At 48.0% G+C, this 23,263-nt stretch overlaps 1 protein-coding gene across 1 annotated transcript in view; it reads right to left on the bottom strand.

Moving 5' to 3' along the window:
* LOC113219596 (multidrug resistance-associated protein 4-like) overlaps nucleotides 1-19,823 on the bottom strand; it is a 287,215-nt gene extending 267,392 nt beyond the window's left edge. Inside the window, exon 1 of the mRNA XM_026446541.2 lies at nucleotides 18,007-19,823. Coding sequence (XP_026302326.1) covers nucleotides 18,007-18,080 — 74 coding nt within the window. The 5' untranslated portion in view covers nucleotides 18,081-19,823. The remainder of the gene's footprint in view (nucleotides 1-18,006) is intronic.
* Between the last annotated feature and the right edge of the window lie 3,440 nt (nucleotides 19,824-23,263).

Genomic DNA, 23,263 nt, shown 5'->3' with positions numbered 1-23,263 from the left:
GCCCCAGTCAGCCTTTGCTGACTGGGGCAATTTCAGTCTTGTTGCTCTGCTGTGAAACTGCTTTCCAGAAAACCTTTTTTTTTTTGAGATGCAGTCTCACTCTGTCATGCAGGCTGGAGTGCAGTGGCACAATCTCGGCTTACTGTAACCTCCACCTCCCAGGTTCAAGCAATTCTCCTTCTCAGCCTCCCCAGAAGCTGGGATTACAGGCGCTCACAACCACACTCAGCTAATTTTTGTATTTTTAGTGAAGTCAGGGTTCCATTATGTTGGCCAGGCTGGTCTCGAACTCCTGACCTCAGGTGATCCACCTGCCTCAGCCTCCCAAAGTGCTGAGATTACAGGCATGAGCCACAGTGCCCAGCCCAGGAAAACTTCTTAGAGATGTAATAATAACACACCTTATAATTTTCCAAGTACTTCCATAGATAGAGCCCACTTCTGAGTACGGATTAAATTTCCCTTTGTGGCCTTTTTTTTTTTTTTTTTAATAGATCTTCATTTCTGGGGGGACTTACAAACAGGTGACTTCTCCATTCACCAGAGATGGGACACTATACGCTGATCTACTTCCATATTAACTTTCCCTGCTTGATTGGAGGTGAGGGAGAAAAATAAGTGTATAAGGCCGGGCGCGGAGGCTCATGCCTGTAATCCCAGCACTTTGGGAGGCTGAGGCAGGTGCATCACCTGAGGTCAGGAATTCGAGACCAGCCTGGCCAACATGGTGAAACCCCATCTCTACTAAAAATACAAAGATTAGCCAGGTGTGGTGGCACACGCCTGTAATCCCAGCTACTTGGGAGACTGAGGCAGGAGAATTGCTAGAACCCAGAGGCAGAGGTTGCAGTGAGCTGAGTCCACGCCACTGCACTCTAGCCTGGGCAACAAGAGTGAAACTGTCTCAAAAAAAAGAAGAAAAGAAAAATAAGTGTATAGAACTTTATTGTTTTATTGGCGGGGCACGGTGGCTCACGCCTGTAACCCTAGCACTTTGGGAGGCCAAGGTGGGTGGATTGGCTGAGCTCAGGAGTTTGAAACCAGCCTGGACAACATGGTGAAACGCCGTCTCTAATAAAATACAAAAAATTAGCCCGGTATGGTAGCACACGCCTATAGTCTCAGCTACCTGGGGGCTAAGCCACGAGAATCACTTGAATCCGGAAGGTGGCAGTAAGCCAAGATCATGCCACTGTACTCCAGTCCGGGCAACACAGCAAAACTCAGTCTCCAAAAAAAGAGAACTGGCCAGGCATGGTGACTCATGCCTGTAATCCCAGCACTTTGGGAGGCTGAGGTGGGTGGATCACGAGGTCAGGAGTTTGAGACCAGCCTGGCCAACATGGTGAAACCCCGTCTCTACTAAAAATACAAAAATTAGTTGGGCCTAGTGGCAGGCACCTGTAATCCCAGCTACTCAGGAGGCTGAGACAGGAGAATCGTTTGAACCCGGAAGGTGGAAGTTGTAGTGAGCCAAGATCACGCCACTGCACTCCAGCCTGGGCAGCAGGGCGAGACTTCGTCTCAAAAAAAAACTTTATCCTTAAAATGCAACTCTTGGAGCCAGTCCCAGAAACTTCAGAGGATCAGGCAGGAGGACCTCTTGAGGCCACAAATTTGAGGATGTAGTGTGCCTGTGAATAGCCACTACAGTCTAGCCTGGGCAACACAGCAAGACCTCATAAATAAATAAATAGGCCAGACAAGGTGGCTCACAACTGTAATCTCAGCACTTTGGGAGGCCGAGGCTGGCAGATCACGAAGTTAGGAGATCAAGACCATCCTGGCTAACACAGTGAAACCCCGTCTCTACTAAAACCACGAAAACTTAGCCAGGCGTGGTGGCTTGTACCTGTAGTCCCAGCTACTTGGGAGGCTGAGGCACGAGAATCGCTTTAATCTGGGAGGTAGAGGTTGCAGTGAGCCGAAATTGCACCACTGCACTCCAGCCTGGGCAACAGGGTGAGACTCTGCCTCACAAAAATAATAAATAAATAAATAAATATTTTATAATGTATTTTTAAAATATAGTTCCTAAAGCATGCCGTGAGTAGGTTTAATTTTTCTAAATCGTAGAATAGGATACCAAAGCCCAGAGTGGTCATATGTCTTGCCTAAGGTCGCACATAGCTAATGTGTACAAGATCATCGGTCTTCTGGCTCCAGTCTGAGGCTGTCACAATAACTAGCTTCCCACTTGTTCCTAAGACACAGGTGTCAGCAACTCTAAATTCAAGAATTGAGATTAAGACTAAAGTAATGGCTTATAAGCATTAATTAAGTATATTAAGTACAAGATATTCAACCAGACACTGAGAGATTAAGACATTGTAGATACCGGTTTCTGCCTTAAAAGAGCTAACAATTTAGTAAAAAAACTCGCAAATGAGTCAAGACTTCAATAAGACTTAAAGACTTAAGACAATAAAAAAAGGTGTGATAAAAGGGTAAATGTAGGCTGGATGCAGTGGCTCATGCCTGTATTCCCAGCACTTTGGGAGGCTGAGGTGGGCAGATCACCTGAGGTCAGGAGTTCAAGACCAAACTGGCCAACACGGTGAAACCCCGTCTCTACTAAAAATACAAAAATTAGCCAGGTGTCGTGGCACAAGCCTGTAATCCCAGCGACTCGGGAGGCTGAGGCAGGAGAACTGCTTGAACCCAGGAGGCGGAGGCTGCTCAAGAGCAAGACTCTGTCTCAAAAAAAAAGGGGGGGGGGAATAAATTTAGTACCAAGAACCCTCATCATCCCATTTATCTACAGCCTAATATGTACTAGGAACCTACATATACAATAATAGGTAAAATCTATTAAGAACCTATTATGTTTTATAGTTGAACAAATTGTGTCGCTTCATCAACTTAGAATTCATGTAAATGCTACATTTGGGCTCCGTTACACTGAGAGCTCTCCAGGCCCAGCCTACCATGTTAAGCCATTGATGAAGCTTCCTGCTACTATTTAAAACAGGATGGACACCTGTCTACTGTCTTCAGAGAGGAACGGTACATCCTGCTGGACTATCTGCACTCCCCTCTCTCAAGACAGGAATCTGAGGGATTACTTCAATAGCAGAAGTTAAAAGAAGCGGTCATTTGGGTTTATCACATAATCTCAATCATATTCTGACCAATAAAATGCACCAATAATGATCAGCAAATAAAAGCAAGTGATTAGAAGAGTAATTTTATGCTCACGAGTTCTGAATTCACAAGTGTGAGATTTCCAGTCAGTTAATCTCATGAGCTCAATTAATCTCTGACCCAGGGTGATAAAATAAACATAGTGACGCAGAGGCTGGAGCTCACGCTTTGGAATTTGTCAGATTTAACTCAATTCCCAGCTCCATCATGTCCTGCCTGGGTGACCCTCATTATGCTACCTGGCCTCTCCAGCTTCAGTTTCCTTCACCTGTATGTAACACAAGAGCAGAGCCACCCTCAACAAGGGGTTACTATAAAAATCGAAGGAATCGGTAACAACATCCCTGGCACAGAGCAAGCACCCTTCTCCCTCAGCCACTGGCTGAGCACCCACAGAGGGGAATAAGTCCTACTGTGGTAATGGTTCTCATGCTTTGAGATCAGCCAAGTTCTTTGAGAGGAACCCGAAAAAGGGGCGGTGAACCTTTAGCCAGAAAAATGGAAATATGCACAGAAATATTTCTGACTTTGGCGAGCAGTTGATCAGTAGTTCTTGGGTTTCAGTGCCCATCAGAGACATAAAGAACCTTTTTAAAATATTGACGTGCAGGGCACAGTGGCTCACGCCTGTAATCCCAACACTTTGGGAGGCCAAGGCAGACGGATCACCTGAGGTCAGGAGTTCGAGACCAGCCTGACCAACATGGAGAAATCCATGGAGAAATCCCGTCTTTTCTAAAAATACAAAATTAGCCAGGCGTGGTAGTGCATGCCTGTAATCCCAGCTACTCAGGAGGCTGAGGCAGAACTGCTTGAACCTGGGAGGCAGAGGTTGCAGTGAGCCAAAATCACATCATTCTACTCCAGCCTGAGCAACAAGAGTGAAACTCCATCTCCAAAAAACAAAAAAATGTTTTAATTAAAAAAAAAAATTATATATATATAGACATGCGGATCCCACCCCTAGAAATTATTATTCCAATTGGCCTATAACGGGAACAGACATCCGTATTTTTATGGCTGTCCAGGTGATCCAATCACGGTGAGGACTAAGAAACTGCTATGTAATCTAAAAAGAATTTAGAAAAAATAGAGCTAGTAAGTGTTTGGACGAACGGAGGCAAGATGGTGCACTTCCGGGTTCTTCTTCACCACCACCTCTTCCCGCGCTCGCGAAAATGCAGCCGGCGCCCAGGGAGGGTGCAGACCAACTGGGCATGCGCCAGGTGACGTCAATCTGAAGAGACCAAGATTTACCTGGTCGCACCTGCGGAACGCCCCTGACACGCCCATGCCCCACCTATCGCCCTCCCACTCCTAGAAAAGCCGCTCTCCGCCATTGAGCCACGCGGCCTTCTTGCAGCCCCACTCCTGTCGGGATGTCGGGACTGTGGGAAGTCTGTCCGAGAGCCCCACCGCGGGAGACTCTGCCGGCCTCCTTCGCCGGAGGCCGACAGACTTCTCCCGCACACCTTAGGTTACCAAAATAAACGTGCAGTTTTGCGCCTGACCTTTGCCTACCCGCTGGTTCTTTTGCGCCCGCTCGGCTGGTCTTAGAAAAACAAGACAGTAAGGTTAACCGAAATAATGCACATCAATAATCATTTGAAGGGAGCAGTTCAAGAGTATATTCATGAAAAGCAGCATCAAGAACCAGCCTGTGTTAAGAGGAATCATGGCCGGATGTGCTGTCTCACGCCTGTAATCCCAGCACTTCGAGAGGCCGAGGTAGGGTGGATCACCTGAGGTCAGGAGCCCGAGACTAGCATGGCCAACATGGTGAAACACCATCTCTACTAAAAATACAAAAATTAGCTAGGCGTAGTGCCACATGCCTATAATCCCAGCTACTGGGGAGGCTGAGGCAGGAGAATCACTTGAACCCGGGAGACGGAGGGTGCAGTGAGCCAAGATAGTGACATTGCACTCCAGCCTGGGCAACAAGAGCGAAACTCTGTCTCAAAAAAAAAAAAGAGGAAATCATGAGGCCAGGCACAGTGGCATCACGCCATTCATTGCACTCCAGCCTGGGCAAAAATATCAAAACTCCATCTCAAAAAAATAAATAAAAGTAGAAAATACAGATATAAAAATTAGCCAGATGTGGTGGCACGCACCTATAATCCCAGCTACTTGGGAGGCTGAAGCAGAAGAACCGCTTGAACCCCGGGCGGCAGAGATTGTAGTGAGCTGAGGTTGCACCACTGCACTTCGGCCTGGGTGACAGAGCAAGACTCAGTCTCAAAAAAAAAAAAAAAAAAAAGAGGAAATCATGCCAAATGACTTTAACCCTTTTCTTGGCAGAGTTTCTGAATGACTGCCCACGCTGGGCATGACGGTTCACACCTGTCATCCTAGCACTTTGCGAGGCCAAGGCAGGTGGATCACTTGAGCTCAAGAGTTTGAGACTAGCATGGGCAATATGGCAAAACCCCACCTGTATTAGAAAAATGAGCCAGCTATGGTGGCCCACACCTTAGTCCCAGCTACTTGCGGGGCTGAAGCAGTAGGATCACTTGAGCCTGGGCGGTCAAGGCTCCAATAAGCTATGATTGCACCACTGCACTCCAAGGCTAGTTGGCAAGGCAAGATCCGTCTCAAAAAAAAAAAAAAAAAGAAGAAGAAGAAGAAGAAAATGCCCAGGTGATCCAATACTCCAATACTTCTTGACTTCCATAAAGCAGACTTAGACTTTCCATATGACACGACCTCTCGTGACACTTGTGGCCAAGTTAATCTAGCGACTACAGTGTTGATTAGTGGATCTACCACAACCTAGAGGACATTCCTAGGACCCATCCTTTCTAGCATTCAGAATACAAAAGTGTTCCAAGAACTTTCAACAGCAACAATGAGCTGCTAAACTTTGGCATCCACAAAATAAATCTGCATAGGAATAGAAGAGCAGTTACACATGGATAAGCCCAGCAGACTGTGAGGTCAACTGGCTGTGTGTCCAATACAGCTAAACTGCACTGATGATGTACAAATTAAGATAAACTTCCTGACCAGACTGGCCAATATGATGAAACTCCGTCTCTACTAAAATACAAGTATTAGCTGGGTGTGTGGTGGCGCGTGCCTGTAATCCCAGCTACTTGGGAGGCTGAAGCACGAGAATCACTTGAACCCGGAAGGTGGAGGTTGCAGTGAGCCAAGATCACACCACTGCACGCCAGCCTGGGCAACACAGCAAAACTCCATCTAAAGAAATAATAAGAAGAAGATAAACTTCTCCATGAGCCCCAAACTCATGACCAATTGAGTGCCTATTCAACATCTCCACGTGAATGTGTAGCAGGCATCTCAAACTTAACAGGGTCAAAAATAAACTCCTGTCCAGGCACCATGGTACATGCCTGTAATCCCAGCATTTTGGGAGGCTAGGGCAGGAGGATCACTTGAGCCCAGGAGTTCAATACCAGCCACAGCAACATGGCGAAACTCTGTCTCTACAAAAAATTAGCTGGGCGTGGTGGCACATGCCTGTGGTCCCAGCTACTCGGGAGGCTGAGGTGGAAGGATGGCTTGAGCCCAGGAGGTGAAGACTGCAGTGAACTGAGATCACACCACTGCAATCCAGCCTGGGTGACAGAGTGACACCCTGTCTCTAACAAAGAAACAAAGATTTAATGTGGCCATGAAAGCTGTCTTTGAATACTATGAGGTGAGCATATGAAGGGAGGTAGCCAACCTGCTCTGCGTGTTGACAAAAAACAAAGGAGAGTGGCTGTGAACCTATTTTGGTTCTAGGAGCTGCTTGATTCACAGATCATTCTTTGCTTCATTAAATTCTGTAATTTTTTTATTAAAAGAAGGTATACATGAGTAGAAATTGGAAAGAAAACTGTGGCTCAACACAACATAATTCTGGCATTCTAATCTAAAGTCATGCGAGTCACATAATGCATTTCCCCATTGCCCAATATCTGGAAGGGATTCCTGTATTGAGTGTGGGTTAGAAGATCTCTTCCTTTCAACCCACTAATTCTGTGACACTAAGGAAAAGGGGAAGATAAGCGCTAGCGTGGAGAAAATTGCAGACAGGGACTAGGCCAGAAACAGACCAGCACAGAAGTGGTCATGGAACCCAGAAATGGAACAAGGAGCTAAGTCACAGGCCACAGAAGAGCTGTAAGTGCTCATGAGTACGGGGCTGGAAGTGGGAGAAGCAAAGCCTGAACATGCTGGGATGAAAGAGGGGAGGGCACCCTCGGGTGTACCAAACGCTACCGGCTCACAGGGACGGCATTGCGACTGAGGGGTCGTCATTCACCACACGTTTCAGGCAACACTTTGTCCATATGTACTTCTGTGACCTGGACATCTCATCCCCTGTCAGGGATGACTGCCCACCTTCTCCATCCAAGCTCCAGCAGGAGGGTCAACCCCTCCCCAAAGAGCCCCACCTTGGCCAACATGGCAAAACCCCATCTCTACCAAAAAAAAAAAAAAAAATTAGCCAGGCCTGGTGGTGCACACCTATAATCCCAGCTACTTGGGAGGCTGAGACAGGAGAATCACTTGAGCCCAGGAGGCAGAGGTTGCAGTGAGCTGTCCAGCCTGTGCGATAGAGTGAGACTCCACCTCAAAAAACAAAAACAAAAGCAAAATTCCACCCTGACACAGCTTTTCCGTACTTCTACTCCAGCACACCCAACACTGGGTCAGGATGAACTCCTGTAGCAGGGACTGCTGGACACACAGACTATGTTTTTTTGAGACGGAGTCTCACTCTGTCACCCAGGCTGGAGTGCAATGGCACGATCACGGCTCACTGCAACCTCTGCCTCCCGGGTTCAAGTGATTCTCCTGCCTCAGCCTCTCAAGTAGCTGGGACTACAGGTGCATGCCACTGTGTCCAGCTAATTTTTGTATTTTTAGTAGAGATGGGGTTTCACTATGTTGGCCAGGCTGGTCTTGAACTCCTGACCTTGTGATCCACCTGCCTCAGCCTCCCAAAGTGCTGGGATTACAGGCATAAGCCCACGCCCAGCCTGGACTATGTTTTGCTTTATTTTTTATTTTATTTTTTTGAGACAGAGTCTCATTCTGTAGCCCAGGCTGGAGTGCAGTGGTGTGATCTCGGCTCGCGGTAGCCTCCACCTCCTGGGTTAAAGCGATTCTCCTGCTCAGTCTCCCAAGTAGCTGGGATTACAGGCACACACCACCACGAAAGAAGGCATAGTGCCTTCTTTCTTGCCAGGTTCAAATCCATTACAATAAAGTACCATTCCTGTTCTCAAAGAGCTCACACAATGAGGGAGGCAGCCACTGTATCATGCAAATAATGCTAGCTGTTGAAGAAAACAAGCTCCGATTCTCAGTGGCTTAATTAAAAATCACCAGCCGAGGCGGGGGGATCACATGAAGTCAGGAGTTGGAGACCAGCCTGGCCAACACAGCAAAACCCCTTCTCTACTACAAATACAAAATATAAATATATATATACACACACACACACGAATATATATATATACGTGTATATATCCAGGTATGGTTTCGAGCTCCCGTAATCCCAGATACTTGGGAGGCGGCTAAGGCAAGAGAATCGCTTGAACCCGGGAGGCAGAGGTTACAGGGAGCCAAGATTGCGCCACTGCACTCTAGCCTGTGAGACAGAGATAGACCCCGTATCAAAAAAAAAAAAAAAAGAAAAGAAACCAAGACCATGCCTATTCTCATGCTGTAGTCCCCTTTGGGCCATCTAGGGTGGGGAACAACACCATACACTCACTCCTAGCTGGACTTTCACCATCTTGCGGCTCGGCCTCCTCTCAGTACTCCTCCTCTCCAGGAGACCTCTTTATTCAGCTGGAAAGGCGTTGCGTGGGGCTGGTTTTTGTGTTCCAGGCATGCAAGCGAGACACCTTTTGCAACCACTTCCTGTTGGCCAGGTCTCAGTTTCATGGTCACCTCTGACCACAAGGTTGGGGTAGAAAACATAGTCCAGGCGGTGGCTCGTGCCTGTAATCCCAGCACTTTGGGAGGCCCAGGTGGGTGGATCACCTGAGGTCAGGAGTTCAAGACCAGCCTGGACATGCTGAAACCCCGTCTCTCCTAAAAGTACAAAAAATTAGCCGAGCATGGTGGCACACACCTGTAGTCCCAGCTATTTGGGAGGCTGAAGCAGGAGAATCACTAGAACTCAGGAGGTGGAGGTTGCAGTCAGCTGAGATTGCGTCATTGCACTCCAGCTTGGGCAAAAAAGAGTGAAACTCCAACTCAAAAATAAAAAAATTAAAAATAAAATAAAAAGAAGGCACTCAAATGTTTGCTAAATGAATAATCTAAACCTCAGAGGGTCAAGTCAGTAACCTTGGCCTCCCAGACACTGACCAAGTAGAATTGGACGCCAAGGACTGAGAAAGACCTGAGAAATGTGGCTCCGAAATCTCAGCATCTGAATCACCCAGGATATATGCTTTAAAAAACTGCCAATTTCAGGATGCCACCTCAACCCCAAGAGACTGTGATTCTGTGGACGCAGAAATTTATAATTTGGTGAGACTCATACCTGCAATATCAGCACTTTGGGAGGCCAAGGCGGGAGAATCACTTGAAGCCAAGAGTTTAAGACCAAGCTGGGCAACACAGTGAGACCCAGTCTCTACCAAAAATCTATTAATAAAAATTAGCAGCCAGGCACGGTGGCTCACCCCTGTAATCCCAGCACTTTAGGAGGCCGAGGCGGGCAGATCACGAGGTCAGGAGACCAAGACCATTCTGGCCAACATGATGAAACCTTGTCTCTACTAAAAATACAAAAATTAGCCAGACATGGTGGCGTGTGCCTATAGTCCCAGCTACTCAGAAGGCTGACACAGGAGAATCGCTTGAACCCGGGAGGCAGAGGTTGTAGTGAGCCAAGATTACGCCACTGCACTCCAGCCTGGCAACAGAGCAAGACTCCATCCCTCCCACCCCCGCAAAAAAAATTAGCTAGATGTCCAGGCACGGTGGCTCATGCTTGTAATCCCAGCACTATGGGAGGCCAAGGAGGGCAGACCACGAGGTCAGGAGTTCAAGACCAGCCTGGCCAACATAGTTAAACCCCGTCTCTACTAAAAACATACAAAAAAAATTAGTCGGGCATGGTGGCGGACACCTGTAGTCCCAGCTCCTTGGGAGGCTCAGGCAGGAGAATCACTTGAACCCAGGAGGCAGAGGTTGCAGTGAGCCAAGATCACACCACTGCCTGGGTGACAGAGTGAGATTCCGTCAAAAAAAAAAACACCTGAGCTAGGTGTTATGGTATGCACCTATAGCTCAGCTACTTGGGAGGCTGAGCTGCAAGGATGACTTAAGCCTAGGAATTTGAGGATGCATTGAGCCATAATTGCACCACTGCACTCCCACTTGGGCAACAGAGCAAGACTTTGTCTCAAAACACACACACACATACACCCCACAAAATTAAATGGCCAGGAACAGTGGTTCATGCCTGTAATCCCAGCACTTCGGAAAACCTAGGCAGGAGGACTGCGTGAGCTCAGGATTTTGAGACCAGCCTGGGCAACATAGTGAGACCTCATCTCTAAAAGAAAAATAATTTTTTTATTATAGAAAAACATATAAAATTAAACATTTTATGCATTGACTGCGAGCCTCACGCACCCATCCTCTCCAAGCCATCCCCTGCCCTCAGCCACTTGCATTTGCTTCTATAGTCATGTCATCAGCTTTCTAGGGCAGGTCTCCAGAGGGTCTGTCTGGTCACTAGTGGCCGTTTCCACAGCAGCACAGGCTTTGTTAGATGATACTTCACCCACTGAGACACGGCCAGCAACAGGGGAGCAAGGATTTAACCACTCTCTGTGGGCCACACGCATCTGGCGATCCCTCTCAATGCCCATATTTGGGGAAAAGTCCTTCGTTGTTAGCCGCCACCCTGCTGCTGACCCCAGATCTCTGTATCAGGTGTGGGCAGAGGAATGCAAAGTGTCTGCCGGGCACCAGGGGGCAGCAGGACGATTCCTAGGAGTCTCAGGGATTGGCCCATCTTGTGCCAAGCTTGACATGGTGAAAAGGCTGTGCCACTTATTTCCACTAACGGGAAAAGGAGGAATTATTCAATAAATGGTAATGGGGGAAACGAGCTGTTTGGGGAAAAAATGGAGACTAACTCATATCAAATACGGAAAGAAATTCTAGCTGCCTTTATTGTTAGAAATGAAACAGTAACTAAAAGAAAATGGAAGGCCAGGCATGGTGGCTCACGCCTGTAATCCCAGCACTTTCGGAGGCTGAGGTGGGTGGATCACCTGAGGTCAGGAGTTCGAAACCACCCTGGCCAACATGATGAAACCCTCTCTACTAAAAACACAAAAATTAGCCGGGCATGGTGGTGGGCGCTTGTAATCCCAGCTACTTGGGAGGCTGAGGCAGGAGAATCACTTGAATCATGGAGGTAGATGTTGCAGTGAGCTGAGATCATGCCATTGCACTCCAGCCTGGGCAACAGAGTGAGACTCCATCTCAGAAAAAAAAAAGAAAATGGATACAGAGGCGGAGCATGGTGGCTCATGCCTATAATCCCAACACTTTGGGAGGCCGAGGCAGGCAGATCACTTGAGCTTACAAGTTTGAGACCAGCCTGAGCAACATGGTGAAACCCCAGCTCTATTAAAAAAAAAAAAAATACAAAAATTAGCTAGGCGGAGTGGTGCACACCTGTAGTCCCAGCGACTCAGGAGACTGAGGTAGGAGGATGGCTTGAGCCTGGGAGGAGGAGGTTGCAGTGAGCTGAAATAATGTCTGCAAACTCCAGCCTGGGCAGTGCAGCCAGACCTTGTCTCCAAATTTAAAAAAAAAGGATATGGAGATCGAGGTGATCTTAGGGTTAAAAAAAGGTATATTTAGAGTTGAAGAAGTCCAGGCACAGTGGCTCACACCTCTAATCCGAGCACTTTGGAGGCCAAGGCAGGTGAATTGTTCGAGCCCAGGAGTTGGAGTCCAGCATGGGCAATATAGTGAGACCCATCTCTACAAACAATTTAAAAATTAGCTGAGCATGGTGGCATGCACCTGTAGCCCAGCTCCTTGGAAGACTGAGCTGGAAGGATCACTTGAGCCTGGGAAGTTGAGACTGCAGTTAAGCCGTGTTCAGGCCACCGCACTCCAGGCCTGGTCAACAGAGTCGAAGAGGTAAATGAGAAGATGGCTCGCACCTGCAATCCCACCTAAACTAGGAAAAAATAGGTGATCCTCCCACTTCAGTCCCTCAATCTGCTCAAAGAAATTACCATCCCAACACTTTAGGAGGCCTAGGCAGAAGGACGGCTTAAGCCCAGGAGTTTGAGACCCACCTGGGTAATATAGTGAGACCTCATCTCTATTTTTAAAAAAGAGCTGAAGCAACAGGAACAACCAAAAAGAAAAGATCAATTAATGATATATAAATTTAAAACTTCTGAAAAAAAACTGAGAAGTGGAAATCTAGAAAACTATTGTAAACACTACAAGTTATTTCAAAACCATAAATGCCTCATAGAAAAAATGCAAAAAACGTAATGGATAATTCAAAGATATACCAATAAACAAATGGTCAACAGACCTTGTAAAAGTTCAATTATAATTATCAATCAAATAAATTCAAACTGAAACTGATTGATACTATTTTTAACCTATCAGCTTGGAAACTTTTTTAAATTCAGTATTCGGGCCAGGCGCCGTGGCTCATGCCTGTAATCCCAGCATGTTGGGAGACCAAGGCCGGTAAATCACCTGAGGTCAGGAGTTCAAGACCAGCCTGGCTAACATGGCAAAACCCTGTCTCCACTAACAATACAAAAATTAGCTGGGCGTGGTGGTACACACCTGTAATCTCAGCTACTCAGGAGGCTGAGGCAGGAGAACCGCTTGAACTCAGCAGGTGGAGGTTGCAATGAGCCTTGATCACCCCCCACTGCACTCCAGCCTGGGTAACAGAGCGAGACTCCATCTCGAAATCATTAATTAATTAGTTCAGTACTCAAAGGTAACAATGAAATAAGGACACAAACTACTACTAAGAGGGCAAACTGGTCCGATTCTGTTGGAAAACAGGCCTTTACCAGTCATTCTACTTCTGAGAAAACAAAAAGGAAAGATATACCAAAAGCATGGATATCCATTACATTGTTATTAGAAATGCACTGTGTTCAATAGTGAAAAACTACGTAAATTACAACCATTAAATATGTTTTCAAGATTATTTAATGCCATAAAAATTTAAATTAAGGCTGAGCACAGTGGTTCATGCCTATAATCTCAGCACTTTGGGAGGCTGAGGCAGGCAGATCACTTGAGCCCAGGAGTTCAAGACCAGCCCGGGCAACATGGCAAAGCCCGTCTCTATGAAAAACAAAAATACAAAAATTGGCCCGGAGCCATGACACACACCTGTAGCTACTCAGGAGTCTGAGGTGAGAGGATCACTTGAGCCTGGGAGGCCAAGGCTGCAATGAGCCATCATCACACCACTTAACTCCAGCCTGAGCAAAAGAAAGAAAAGGTTTGTGAGGAAGACAGAAGCAACCAAAATATCAGCAGATATACCTGGCCAACAGAAATAAAACATTCTATTCCTTACTTCTTTTTCTATAGTTTCAAATTTCCTACAGAAAGTGGCCAGGTGCAGTAGCTCATGTGTGTAATCCCAGCACTCTGGGAGGTCGAGGTGGGCAGATCACCTGAGGTCAGGAGTTCAAGACCAGTCTGGCCAACATGGTGAAACCCTCTCTTATAAAAATACAAAAATTAGCTGAGCATGGTGGCATGCGCCTGTAATCCCAGCTACTCAGGAGGCTGAGGCAGGAGAATGGCTTGAACCCAGGAGGCAGAGGTTGCAGTGAGCAGAGATCACAGCACTGCCAACCTGGTGACAGAGCTGAAACTCTGTCTCAAAAAAAAAAAAGGAGAGAAAAGAAATAGGAGAAAATACTATCTTTAAAAATCCACAATTGCCAACAGTCATAATGCATGACTCCTTTTAGACTCCAAGTCCAAATTATGCTATGAATACACCAAAATCCCAGGAACATACTTTGTATAAAAGTCAGTAAGCTAGTTATTGGCATCATTTAGGTAGGCAGCTACCAGTTCACAAGTTCAGAAAGCAGATGATATTTGAGAAGAAAAGCAAACACCCAGCAAGAAGGTGAAAAAGCAGTTTTTCCATACAAGGTGGGCCCTGTCTCCAGGCGGCCACTTCCTGGATGGGCTCATTTCAGCTTTCCACTGGCAGTGGGAAGGGAACACAAATACTAACCTAAAAGCAGGAGGCTAAGGCACAAAATATAACTCAAGAATTTACTACAGGCCCAGTGCGGTGGTTCACGCCTGTAATCCCAGCACTTTGGGAGGCCCAGGCCGGCAGATCGCTGGAGCTCAAACTCCTGAGCTGTGGATTACAGTGTCCGTGGAGCACTGTTAGGTTAGTCTGTAGCTATGTGGCAACATGAAGCACTTTCAAGTGATAAGTAAATAGCTCAAGGGGATGGGAAATATAAGGTGACTGCTGTGTCATTTTAATGTCTCTCTGGGCCTGATAATTTAAAAGGACTCCGCATTCCTCGGATGATGATTATTATTATTGTCTCACTAAGAGGCCTCAGACTTTAAAATTCCTCAAACTGGCCCAAGCACAGTGGCTCACGCCTGTAATCCCAGCACTTTTGGAGACCGAGGCGGGCAGATCACCTGAGGTCAGGAATTCAAGGCCAGCCTGGCCAAAATGGTGAAACCCCATCTCTACTAAAAATACAAAAATTAGCTGGGTGTGAGGGTACACACCTGTAGTCCCAGCTACTCGGGACACTGGGGCAGGAGAATCGCTTGAACCCAGGAGGCAGAGGTTGCAGTGAGCAGAGATTGCACCACTGCACTCCAGCCTGGGTGACAGAGCTGAGGGACAGAGTAAGCCTCAGTCTCAAACAAAAAAAAGAAATGAAGAAAATAAATTTTAAAAATTAAAAATAAAGAAAAGCATACTACTATAATAACACTCCAATGAGAGGAGTAGCTAGAAGCAGTAAGCGCCTCAAATGAAGATCACCTGGAGCACGTGAAACCTCACCACCACCCACACACCCAGTGTTTCCAGTTTTACTGAATCAGTCCGGAGCAGATGCTGGAGAATCTGCATCTCTTACAATCTCCCAAGTGATGCTGATGCTGCCGCTCTGAGTACCATGCTTTGAGAACAGCTGCCCTAAAGCACAGTAAAAGTTGTTACACATGCATCATCTCCAACTGCAGGCACTTTAAGAACTTCCCTTGAGAAACTCTAGCCTGCCAGAACAGGTGGTGCCTTCTCCACGCATTTCCGACAAGCACCTGAACTGGAAGCAGCTCAGTACAGCAGTTCCAAAGAGGCTGGGGAGCCAGTCTGCCCAGCTTTGGAGCCTGCTCTGACACTTGATTGCTGTGTGAATCCAGGCAAATTACTCAACCACTCTCAGCTTAAGTGTCCTCAGAGTAAAATACAGGTACTAGCTCCTTCCCCTCCATCAGGGAAACCGGAAACGAACACCTACTCCAGTCATCAATGGGAAGCCATCACTTCCTATTCCCCACCACCTAAATTTTGAAAATGTAAGGAGGCAAGGCTCACACCTGTAATCCTGGCGCTTTGGGTGGCCGAAGCGCGAGAAACACTTGAGCCCAGGAGTTCAAGACCAGCCTGAGCAACAAATTAGAGAGGCCCATCTCTACAAAAAACTTTTTTTTTTAATTATCCAGGCATGGTGACACACACCTGAAGCCCCAGCTACTCAGGAAGCTGAGGCAGAAGGATTGCTTCGGCCCAGGAGTTGGAGGCTGCAGCAAGCTACGAATGTGGCACTGCACTCCAGCCTGGGTCACAGCTTGCACAAAGCAAGATCTTGTCTCAAAAAAAAAAAAAAAAAGGTTCCTTGCCCTGCCTGAAGTTGAGGAGACCATTTGTCTACTTCAAGTTATTATTTACAGAAACCACACCCATATTCCTTCCTCCTCCACGCACCTCTCGCCTCTCTCAAGAGAAAGGCTGCCAACAACCCAGAGGGTCCTACACCCACTGAGTGTATCACAATCGAAACAAGAGTAAGCGACCCATCCTCTTGGAATCCCCTAGGTCAAGCTTGTCCAATCTGAGGCCCGTGGGCTGCATGTGGCCCAACACAAATTCATAAGCTTTCTAAAAACATCATGAGATTTGTTTGCAATTTTTTTTTTTCAGCTCATCAGCTGTCATTAGTGTTAGGACATCATTAGTGTTAGTGTATTTTATGTATGGCCCAAGACAATTCTTCCAGTGGGGCCCAGGGAACCCAAAAGATTGGAGACCCCCACCCTAGGCTGTCCCATAATAAAAGGCAATACCAACATGTGGGAAAGATGAGGCAGCAGAAGTCAAGAAACAGAAGATCTAATAATCAACCAAGTGAGACTGAAGCCCTTCAAAGGTTCAGGCTTATGTAGTTAGCAGATGGAATTTCCGCCCCTCAAGACAGAGTCTCACTCTGTCACCCAGGCTGGAGTGCAGTGGCACAATTTCAGCTCACTGCAACCTCCACCTCCTGAGTTCAAGCAGTTCTCCTGCCTCAGCCTCCCTAGTAGCTGGGATCACAGGCGTGCTCCACCACACCCAGCTAATTTTTGTATTTTTAGTAGAGACAGGGTTTCACCATGTTAGCCAGGCTGGTCTCTAACTCCTGACCTCGTGATCCACCCGCCTCTGCCTCCCAAAGTGCTGGGATACAGGCGTGAGCCACTGCGGCCAGGCCAAGATGGAAGTTTTAGGTACAACCATCACCTGAGTCTTTCTCCACTTGTTTCCTTGCAGAGATTGGGTAGGGCTGTGGGCCCTCCCAGCTCAGGAGCCCTGGGGTGGTTTTAAGATGGTAGAACACCTGGTAGGAACCACCTGCATCAAGACCATGGATCACATCTCTGAAGATTAGCGATTCCAGGGAACTACCCCGGCGCAGTCCTCCTAGGTGGAAGTGAAAATACTGGAAACAGGAGAAGAAGTTGGTCAAAGACAGACTCCAGTCGTGGCGGTGTATGTCCCACTTAAAAGCAAAACTTGGAAAATCTTGTTCAAGAACAGTGTCCTCATTCATAAATAAAAAATAATAGTGTTTTTTTACCCACATGAAACTTGCCATAACTAGGTACCACGACCCACATGGACACACAGTGAGATTCACACAGAGAGACAGTAGAGCCCTGGTCACTGAGACAAACGATACAGAGACATAGGGACACAGAGAGACACAACGGGACGTGGAGTTGGATCCAGCTGTCTCGTAAGGAATATCGGAAGGGGTGGGGACACTATTGGGAGATGGCATAGGTCCAGGACACTAATTAGGCTTTGGCGGACATTAGATGAAGGAAGCTGTTCGTAAGCTGCTTACTTAAAAAGAAAGGAAAAGGTGCGTTTGAGTTCAGGAGACTGTGAGTCTCGGAGCAGGAGGTGGCAGCCAGCGAAGGGTGGGCGTGTAATGGGTGCAGTCGCTTCTCCAGCTGTGCAAGAGACTCCCCCTTTCAGCAGCCTGGGTTCCCCGCCTCGCCACCTCCCGCCCCTCCTCCCCGGAGCCCTAAGGGCCCGCAGGGCCTCCAGCAGCAAAGCCGGTGGCCCCGCGCCACCAGCGCCGGGTCCACGCGTCCCCGCGTCCCCCTGCCCCGCGCACAGGGGCGCAGGCGGGGACCACGCGGCCGGCGTGGGGCGGCGCCACCGCAGCAGAAAGCCCCGGTGTGGACCGCGTGGCACATGAAAGCGCTCCCCTCGCTCCCAGCCGCAGAAGGCTGGGGCAGCATCGAGCGCGGCCCCGGGAGAGCGCGTCCGCGGGGCCAACGGCTGCAGGGTGACCTGTTTCGGGCGGGGACACTCACCAGAAGAACACGCGCGAGCAGAGGTTCGCGCCCTGCAGCGGGTTGGGCTTCACCTCCTGGTACACTGGCAGCATCTTGCCGGGCGTGGGGGGCGCGGGCCGGGGTCGCACTGATCAGGCGGCGGTGGCCGCGGGCTCCCCTCCTGGACCGTGAGCAGAGATGCTGGAGCTCCGGCCGCCGCGCCGGTCCGCTCGGCAGGAGCCTTGAAGCAGCCGTTTCCGGGAGCCGGGCGCCGGCGGCACGCCCAGTCCCCGCCTCTCAGGCCCGCCGCTACCGGGGCCGCCTCGGGGGCGCCCGCTACGCACCGCCCGCTACGCGCCGCCGCCTGGAGCCCGGGAGCCGCGCACCGCGTGCGAGCTCGGCCGGGACCGACGGGTGACGCGGCGGGAGGAGACGCGGCGAGAGGAGGCGAAGCTGGCGACGCCAAAGGGAGCCCGGAGCTACGCCCAGGGGTGAGGCGAGGGCCGCCGGCGCCGCTGGATAGAGAGGGTAGCCGAGCGCGCGGCGCGGAGCCCGGGTCCTGAGGTGCCCACGTGCTCGCCCCCGAGTGAAACTTCCCGAAATTCACTATCCGAGTTTTGGCGCCGACCCAGAAGGTGGAGCAGGGAGGCGTCGGCTGTGCCCGCCCCTGCGACGCAGAAACGCCCCCTAGGGCACGGGTTTGGGGAGACTGGGAGATAGCTGCCTCGTGCTCCACCAGCCCGCCCCCTGGGCGCCTTGCCCTTCTCAGGACCAAAACGCGGGTGCCATGGGAGGCTCTCCAACCTGTGAGCCAAACATTTGACCTCGGACGACAGCAAAGTTTAGCACAGATTATCCTTGTAGAGCTGCAAGACCTCAAGAAAGCTGGGTAACTCCAGAGTAGGACCCAGATGAATTTGGGAGATGGATGAATGCTGTCGTCGATGGGGCGGGCTTTCGGCATCTCACATGTTGCATGGTACGGTGGACCTCTGAGCTTTTTGCTGCCCTCTTAGATTGGGAAAGGAATATAAGAGGAAAGAGAGACTGCCTTATGATTTCTATCATCAAGCCCTAAAGCCTAACAGATAATAGTGGCAAACGACACATGTGTTTCAGAAGACCAATTATGTTTATGTGCATTTCTGAGTGCGTAGTCTCACTTTGTGTGTGTGTGTGTGTGTGTGTGTGGCAGTCTCACACACAGTGACTCGATTATGGCTCATTGCACCCTGGACCTCCCAGGGCTCAAACAATCCTCCCAACTCAGCCTAAGTAGCTAGGACTACAGGCACCCGCCGCCACACCCGGCTAATATTTTGTAATTTTTGTAGAGACGCAAAAATCAAAATCAAAGGCTCTAAGTTCAAATACTGATAATTTCTGAAGCCAAATGATGTGTCATGGGAGTTTATTCATATTTCATACATGTTTGAGAATTTGGTTTTCTTTGTAACAAGATCATTTTATTGTTCCTTGATAATTTCTCACTTTGTTGCCCAGGCTGGTCTCAAACTCCTAGGCTCAAGTGATCCTCCTACGGTGGCCTCCCAAAGTGCTAGGATTACAGACATGTACCACCACACCCGACCAATTATCTCACTTTTAATTCTATCAGTGCCGCATTCAAGGTTATGCTTATTTTATAGATGAGGAAGGTGAAGCTGAAAGGCAGAACTTGTCCAGGGTCTTAGAGCCAAGAAAGAATTAAACATGATTTACATTAAGCCTGTGCCTAAGCATGGTCTGTCTCCCTGGTGGATGGCCAGTGTGTGTGAGAAGTGGCCAGAATATGCTAGTTGAATGGCTGTAGGAATGAATGAACAAAATCTTGTTCCAAGCTTTTGGACTCCCACTCCTAAGTCTTCAGTTACTTCTGTGGCTACCTTACCAAGGTCAGCAGCTGCTCTTCATTTCCACCCTGAATGAAAAAAAATAAAGACTCCAAGTTCATGGTGCTTAGAACAAGATCATTTTATTGTTCCTTGATAATTTCCCAAATATATTTGCTAAGATAGTATCATTAATAGCTTTTAAAGAAAGCCTTACACAAACACATATTTAAAAGTCAAGCACAGGCTGGCCAACATAGTGAGACCCTGTCTCTACCAAAAAATTTAAAAATTAGCCCAGGTGTGGTGGCATGCCCTTGTAGTCCCAACTACTTGGGAGGCTGAGACAGGAGGATGGCTTTAGCCCAGGAGTTCCAGGCTACAGGGAGTTAAGAAGGTGCCACCGGGCCGGGCACGATGGCTCACGCCTGTAATCCTAGCACTTTGGGAGGCCGAGGCGGGTGGATCACCTGAGGTCAGGAGTTTGAGACCAGCCTGGCCAACATGGTGAAACCCCATCTCTACTAAAAATACAAAAAATTATCTGGGCTTGGTGGTGGACACCTGTAATCCTATCTACTCGGGAACCTGAGGCAGAAGAATCACTTGGACCCAGGAGGTGGAAGTTGCAGTGAACTGAGATCATGCCACTGCTTTCCAGCCTGGGCAACAAGAGCAAAACTCCATCTCAAAAAAAAAAAAAGTGCCACTGCACTCTAGGCTGTGCACACCCATAATCCTAGCACTTTAAGAGGTGGAGACAGGAGGATTGCTTTAGCCCAGGAGTTCTAGACCAGCCTGGGCAGCATAGGGAGACCTCATCTCTACTAAAAATGTAAAAATCAGATGGGCATGGTGGAGTAAGTCTGTAGTCCCAGCTACCCTGGAGGCTCAAGTGGGAGGATTGCTTGAGCTCAGGAGTTCTAGATCAGCCTGGGCAACATAGGGAGACCTCATCTCTAGAAAAATGTAAAAATATGATGGGTGTGGTTGGGTGAGTCTGTAGTCCCAGCTGGAGGTTCAGGTGGAAGGACTGCTTGAGCCCAGGAGTTGGAGGCTGCAGTAGGCTATGATCACGCCACGGCCCTGCAGCCTGGGCTACAGAGTGAGACTCTGTCTCCAAAAAAAAAAAAAAAAAAAAAAAGTCAAGCACATAAGAATGGCAAAATATTGATAATTTTTGAAGCCAAATGGTGTGTCATGGGGGTTTATTTTCTTCATATTTCATGCATGTTTGAGAATTTGGTTTTCATTTTGGAGATGGGGTCTCACTATGTTGCCCAGGCTGGACTCAAACTCCTGGGCCCAAGGAATCCTCCTGTCTCAGCCCCTCCAAGTACCTGGGATTGTAGGCACTCACCAGCATACCAGCTCATGTTTCAGAATTTCTGTCACAAAAAGGAACACAATATTTTAAGTTGAATACTGTGGGAAAGCTATCATCATTCAATAACCTACCTTTCTGATAGCTCTTTCTCAGATAATACAAGCTATAAACCAAAATAGTCAGTCTTCACCTGATTTACAGTGCCCTTTGAAACTCCCTAAGCTTTCTAGCCCAGTAAATGCTGAGCTACCAGTTCTACTTCCAAGCTAGAGAACCTGTTTGCTAAAGTTAGAAGTCTAGTGACTTCCCTTGTCAGACTGCCCCAGAATGCTCTCCCTACCCCCAACAACTGTGTAAGACCCATAATTAGCCATCTCCAAACTGCCAAAGTACTCAGTCCCTTCGGCTCCTGCAGAGGCTTATTTTTTTCTTATTAAGATCTTTTGGAACTTCTTAACATTCTTTTCTGAACATTAACAATGTGGTATTTGGAAGCGATACTGTACAGCAGTGTCTGACTGCAGAGAGGACTGGATATGGAACCAGGGGACCAGGGCTTTATATCTTTTCACTCGTTACCTAACCTTTCTGACCTTTATTTTCCTCAGGTCTAAAATGGAGTCAGGGGCGGGTACAGTGGCTCATGCCTGTAATCCCAGCACTTTGGGAGGCGGAGGCGGGCGGATCACCTGAGGTCAGGAGTTAGAAACCAGCCTCGCCAACATGGCAAAACCCCGTCTCTACTAAAAATACAAAAACTAGCTGGGCATGATGGCATGTGCCTGTAATCCCAACTACTCAGGAGACTGAGGCAGGAGAATTGCTTGAACCTGGGCTGCAGAGGTTACAGTGAGCCATGAGCCAAGAGCACGCTACTGCACTCCAGCCTAGGTGACAGAGCTAGACTCTCATTAAAAAAAAAAAAAAAAAAAACAATAAAATGGGGTCAGGCAGGGCATGGTAGCTCACACCTATAATTTCAACATTTTGGGAGCCCAAGTCAGGAGCATCACTTAAAGCCAGGAGTTTGAAACCAGCCTGGGCAATGTGATGAGATGCCATCTCTACAAAAAAAAAAAAAAAAAAAAAAGTTTTTTAAATTAGTCAGGCATGGTGGCACACACCTGTGGTCTTAGCTACTCGGGAGGGTAAGATGGGAGGATCACTTGAGCCTAGGAGTTTGAGGCTGCAGTGAGCTCTGATAGTACCACTGCACTCCAGCCTGGGAGACAGAGTGAGAAACCCTATCTCTAAAAACATAAAAATAAATTTAAAAACAAAATAGGGATCAGAATCCCCACTCTTCCTTCTTCACAGGATTATTGTGAGTCTCACAACTTGTGAATACATTGTGAAGGCAATATACAAATTAAAGGATGGGGATTTTTTCCCACTCATTCAATAAATATTTAGTGGATGCCTTCTGGATATATGATCGGCCAGGAAATGAGCCTGCAAAGACGAGGAAGATGTCTTCTTTTTTATTTGTTTGTTTGTTTGTTTGTTTTTGAAATAGGGTCTAGCTCTCGCCCAGGCTGGAGTGCAGTGGTGCAGTCTTGGCTCACTACAACCTCCCAGGCTCAAACCCATCCTCCCATCTCAGCCTCCCAAGTAGCTGGGACTATAAGCACGCACCACCATGCCCAGCTAATTTTTGTATTTTTTTTGGTAGAGGGAGTGTTTTGCTGTGTTGCCCAGCCAGGCTGGTCTCGAATTCCTGAGCTCAAGCAATCTGCCAGCCTCATCTTCTTACAGTGCTGGGATTGCAGGTGAGAGCCACTGCACCCAGCCTAAAGATGTCTTAAGAATGACTTATCAAAGGAAAAAATATTAGGGCCACTTCAAGCTGGGAACTGCTCAGGGCAAGTCTGCCTCCCATTCTATTCAAAGTCACCCCTCTGCTCACAGAGACAGATGCATATTCTGATTGCCTCATTTGGAGAGACTTATCAGAAACTCAAAAGAATGCAACCATTTGGCTAGGCGCTGTGGCTCAGGCCTGTAATCCCAGCACTTTGGGAGGCTGAGAGGGGTGGATCACCTGAGGTCAGGAGTTTGAGACCAGCCTGGCCACCATGGTGAAACCCCGCCTCTACTAAAAATACTAGAAATTAGCCAGGCATGGTGGTGGGTCCCT

Source organism: Piliocolobus tephrosceles, chromosome X, assembly GCF_002776525.5.
Source record: "Piliocolobus tephrosceles isolate RC106 chromosome X, ASM277652v3, whole genome shotgun sequence".
In the NCBI taxonomy this organism is placed as follows: Eukaryota; Metazoa; Chordata; class Mammalia; order Primates; family Cercopithecidae; genus Piliocolobus; species Piliocolobus tephrosceles.
The sequence above is the reverse complement of the archived record's forward strand: the minus strand, read 5'-3'. Positions and strand labels throughout refer to the sequence as shown.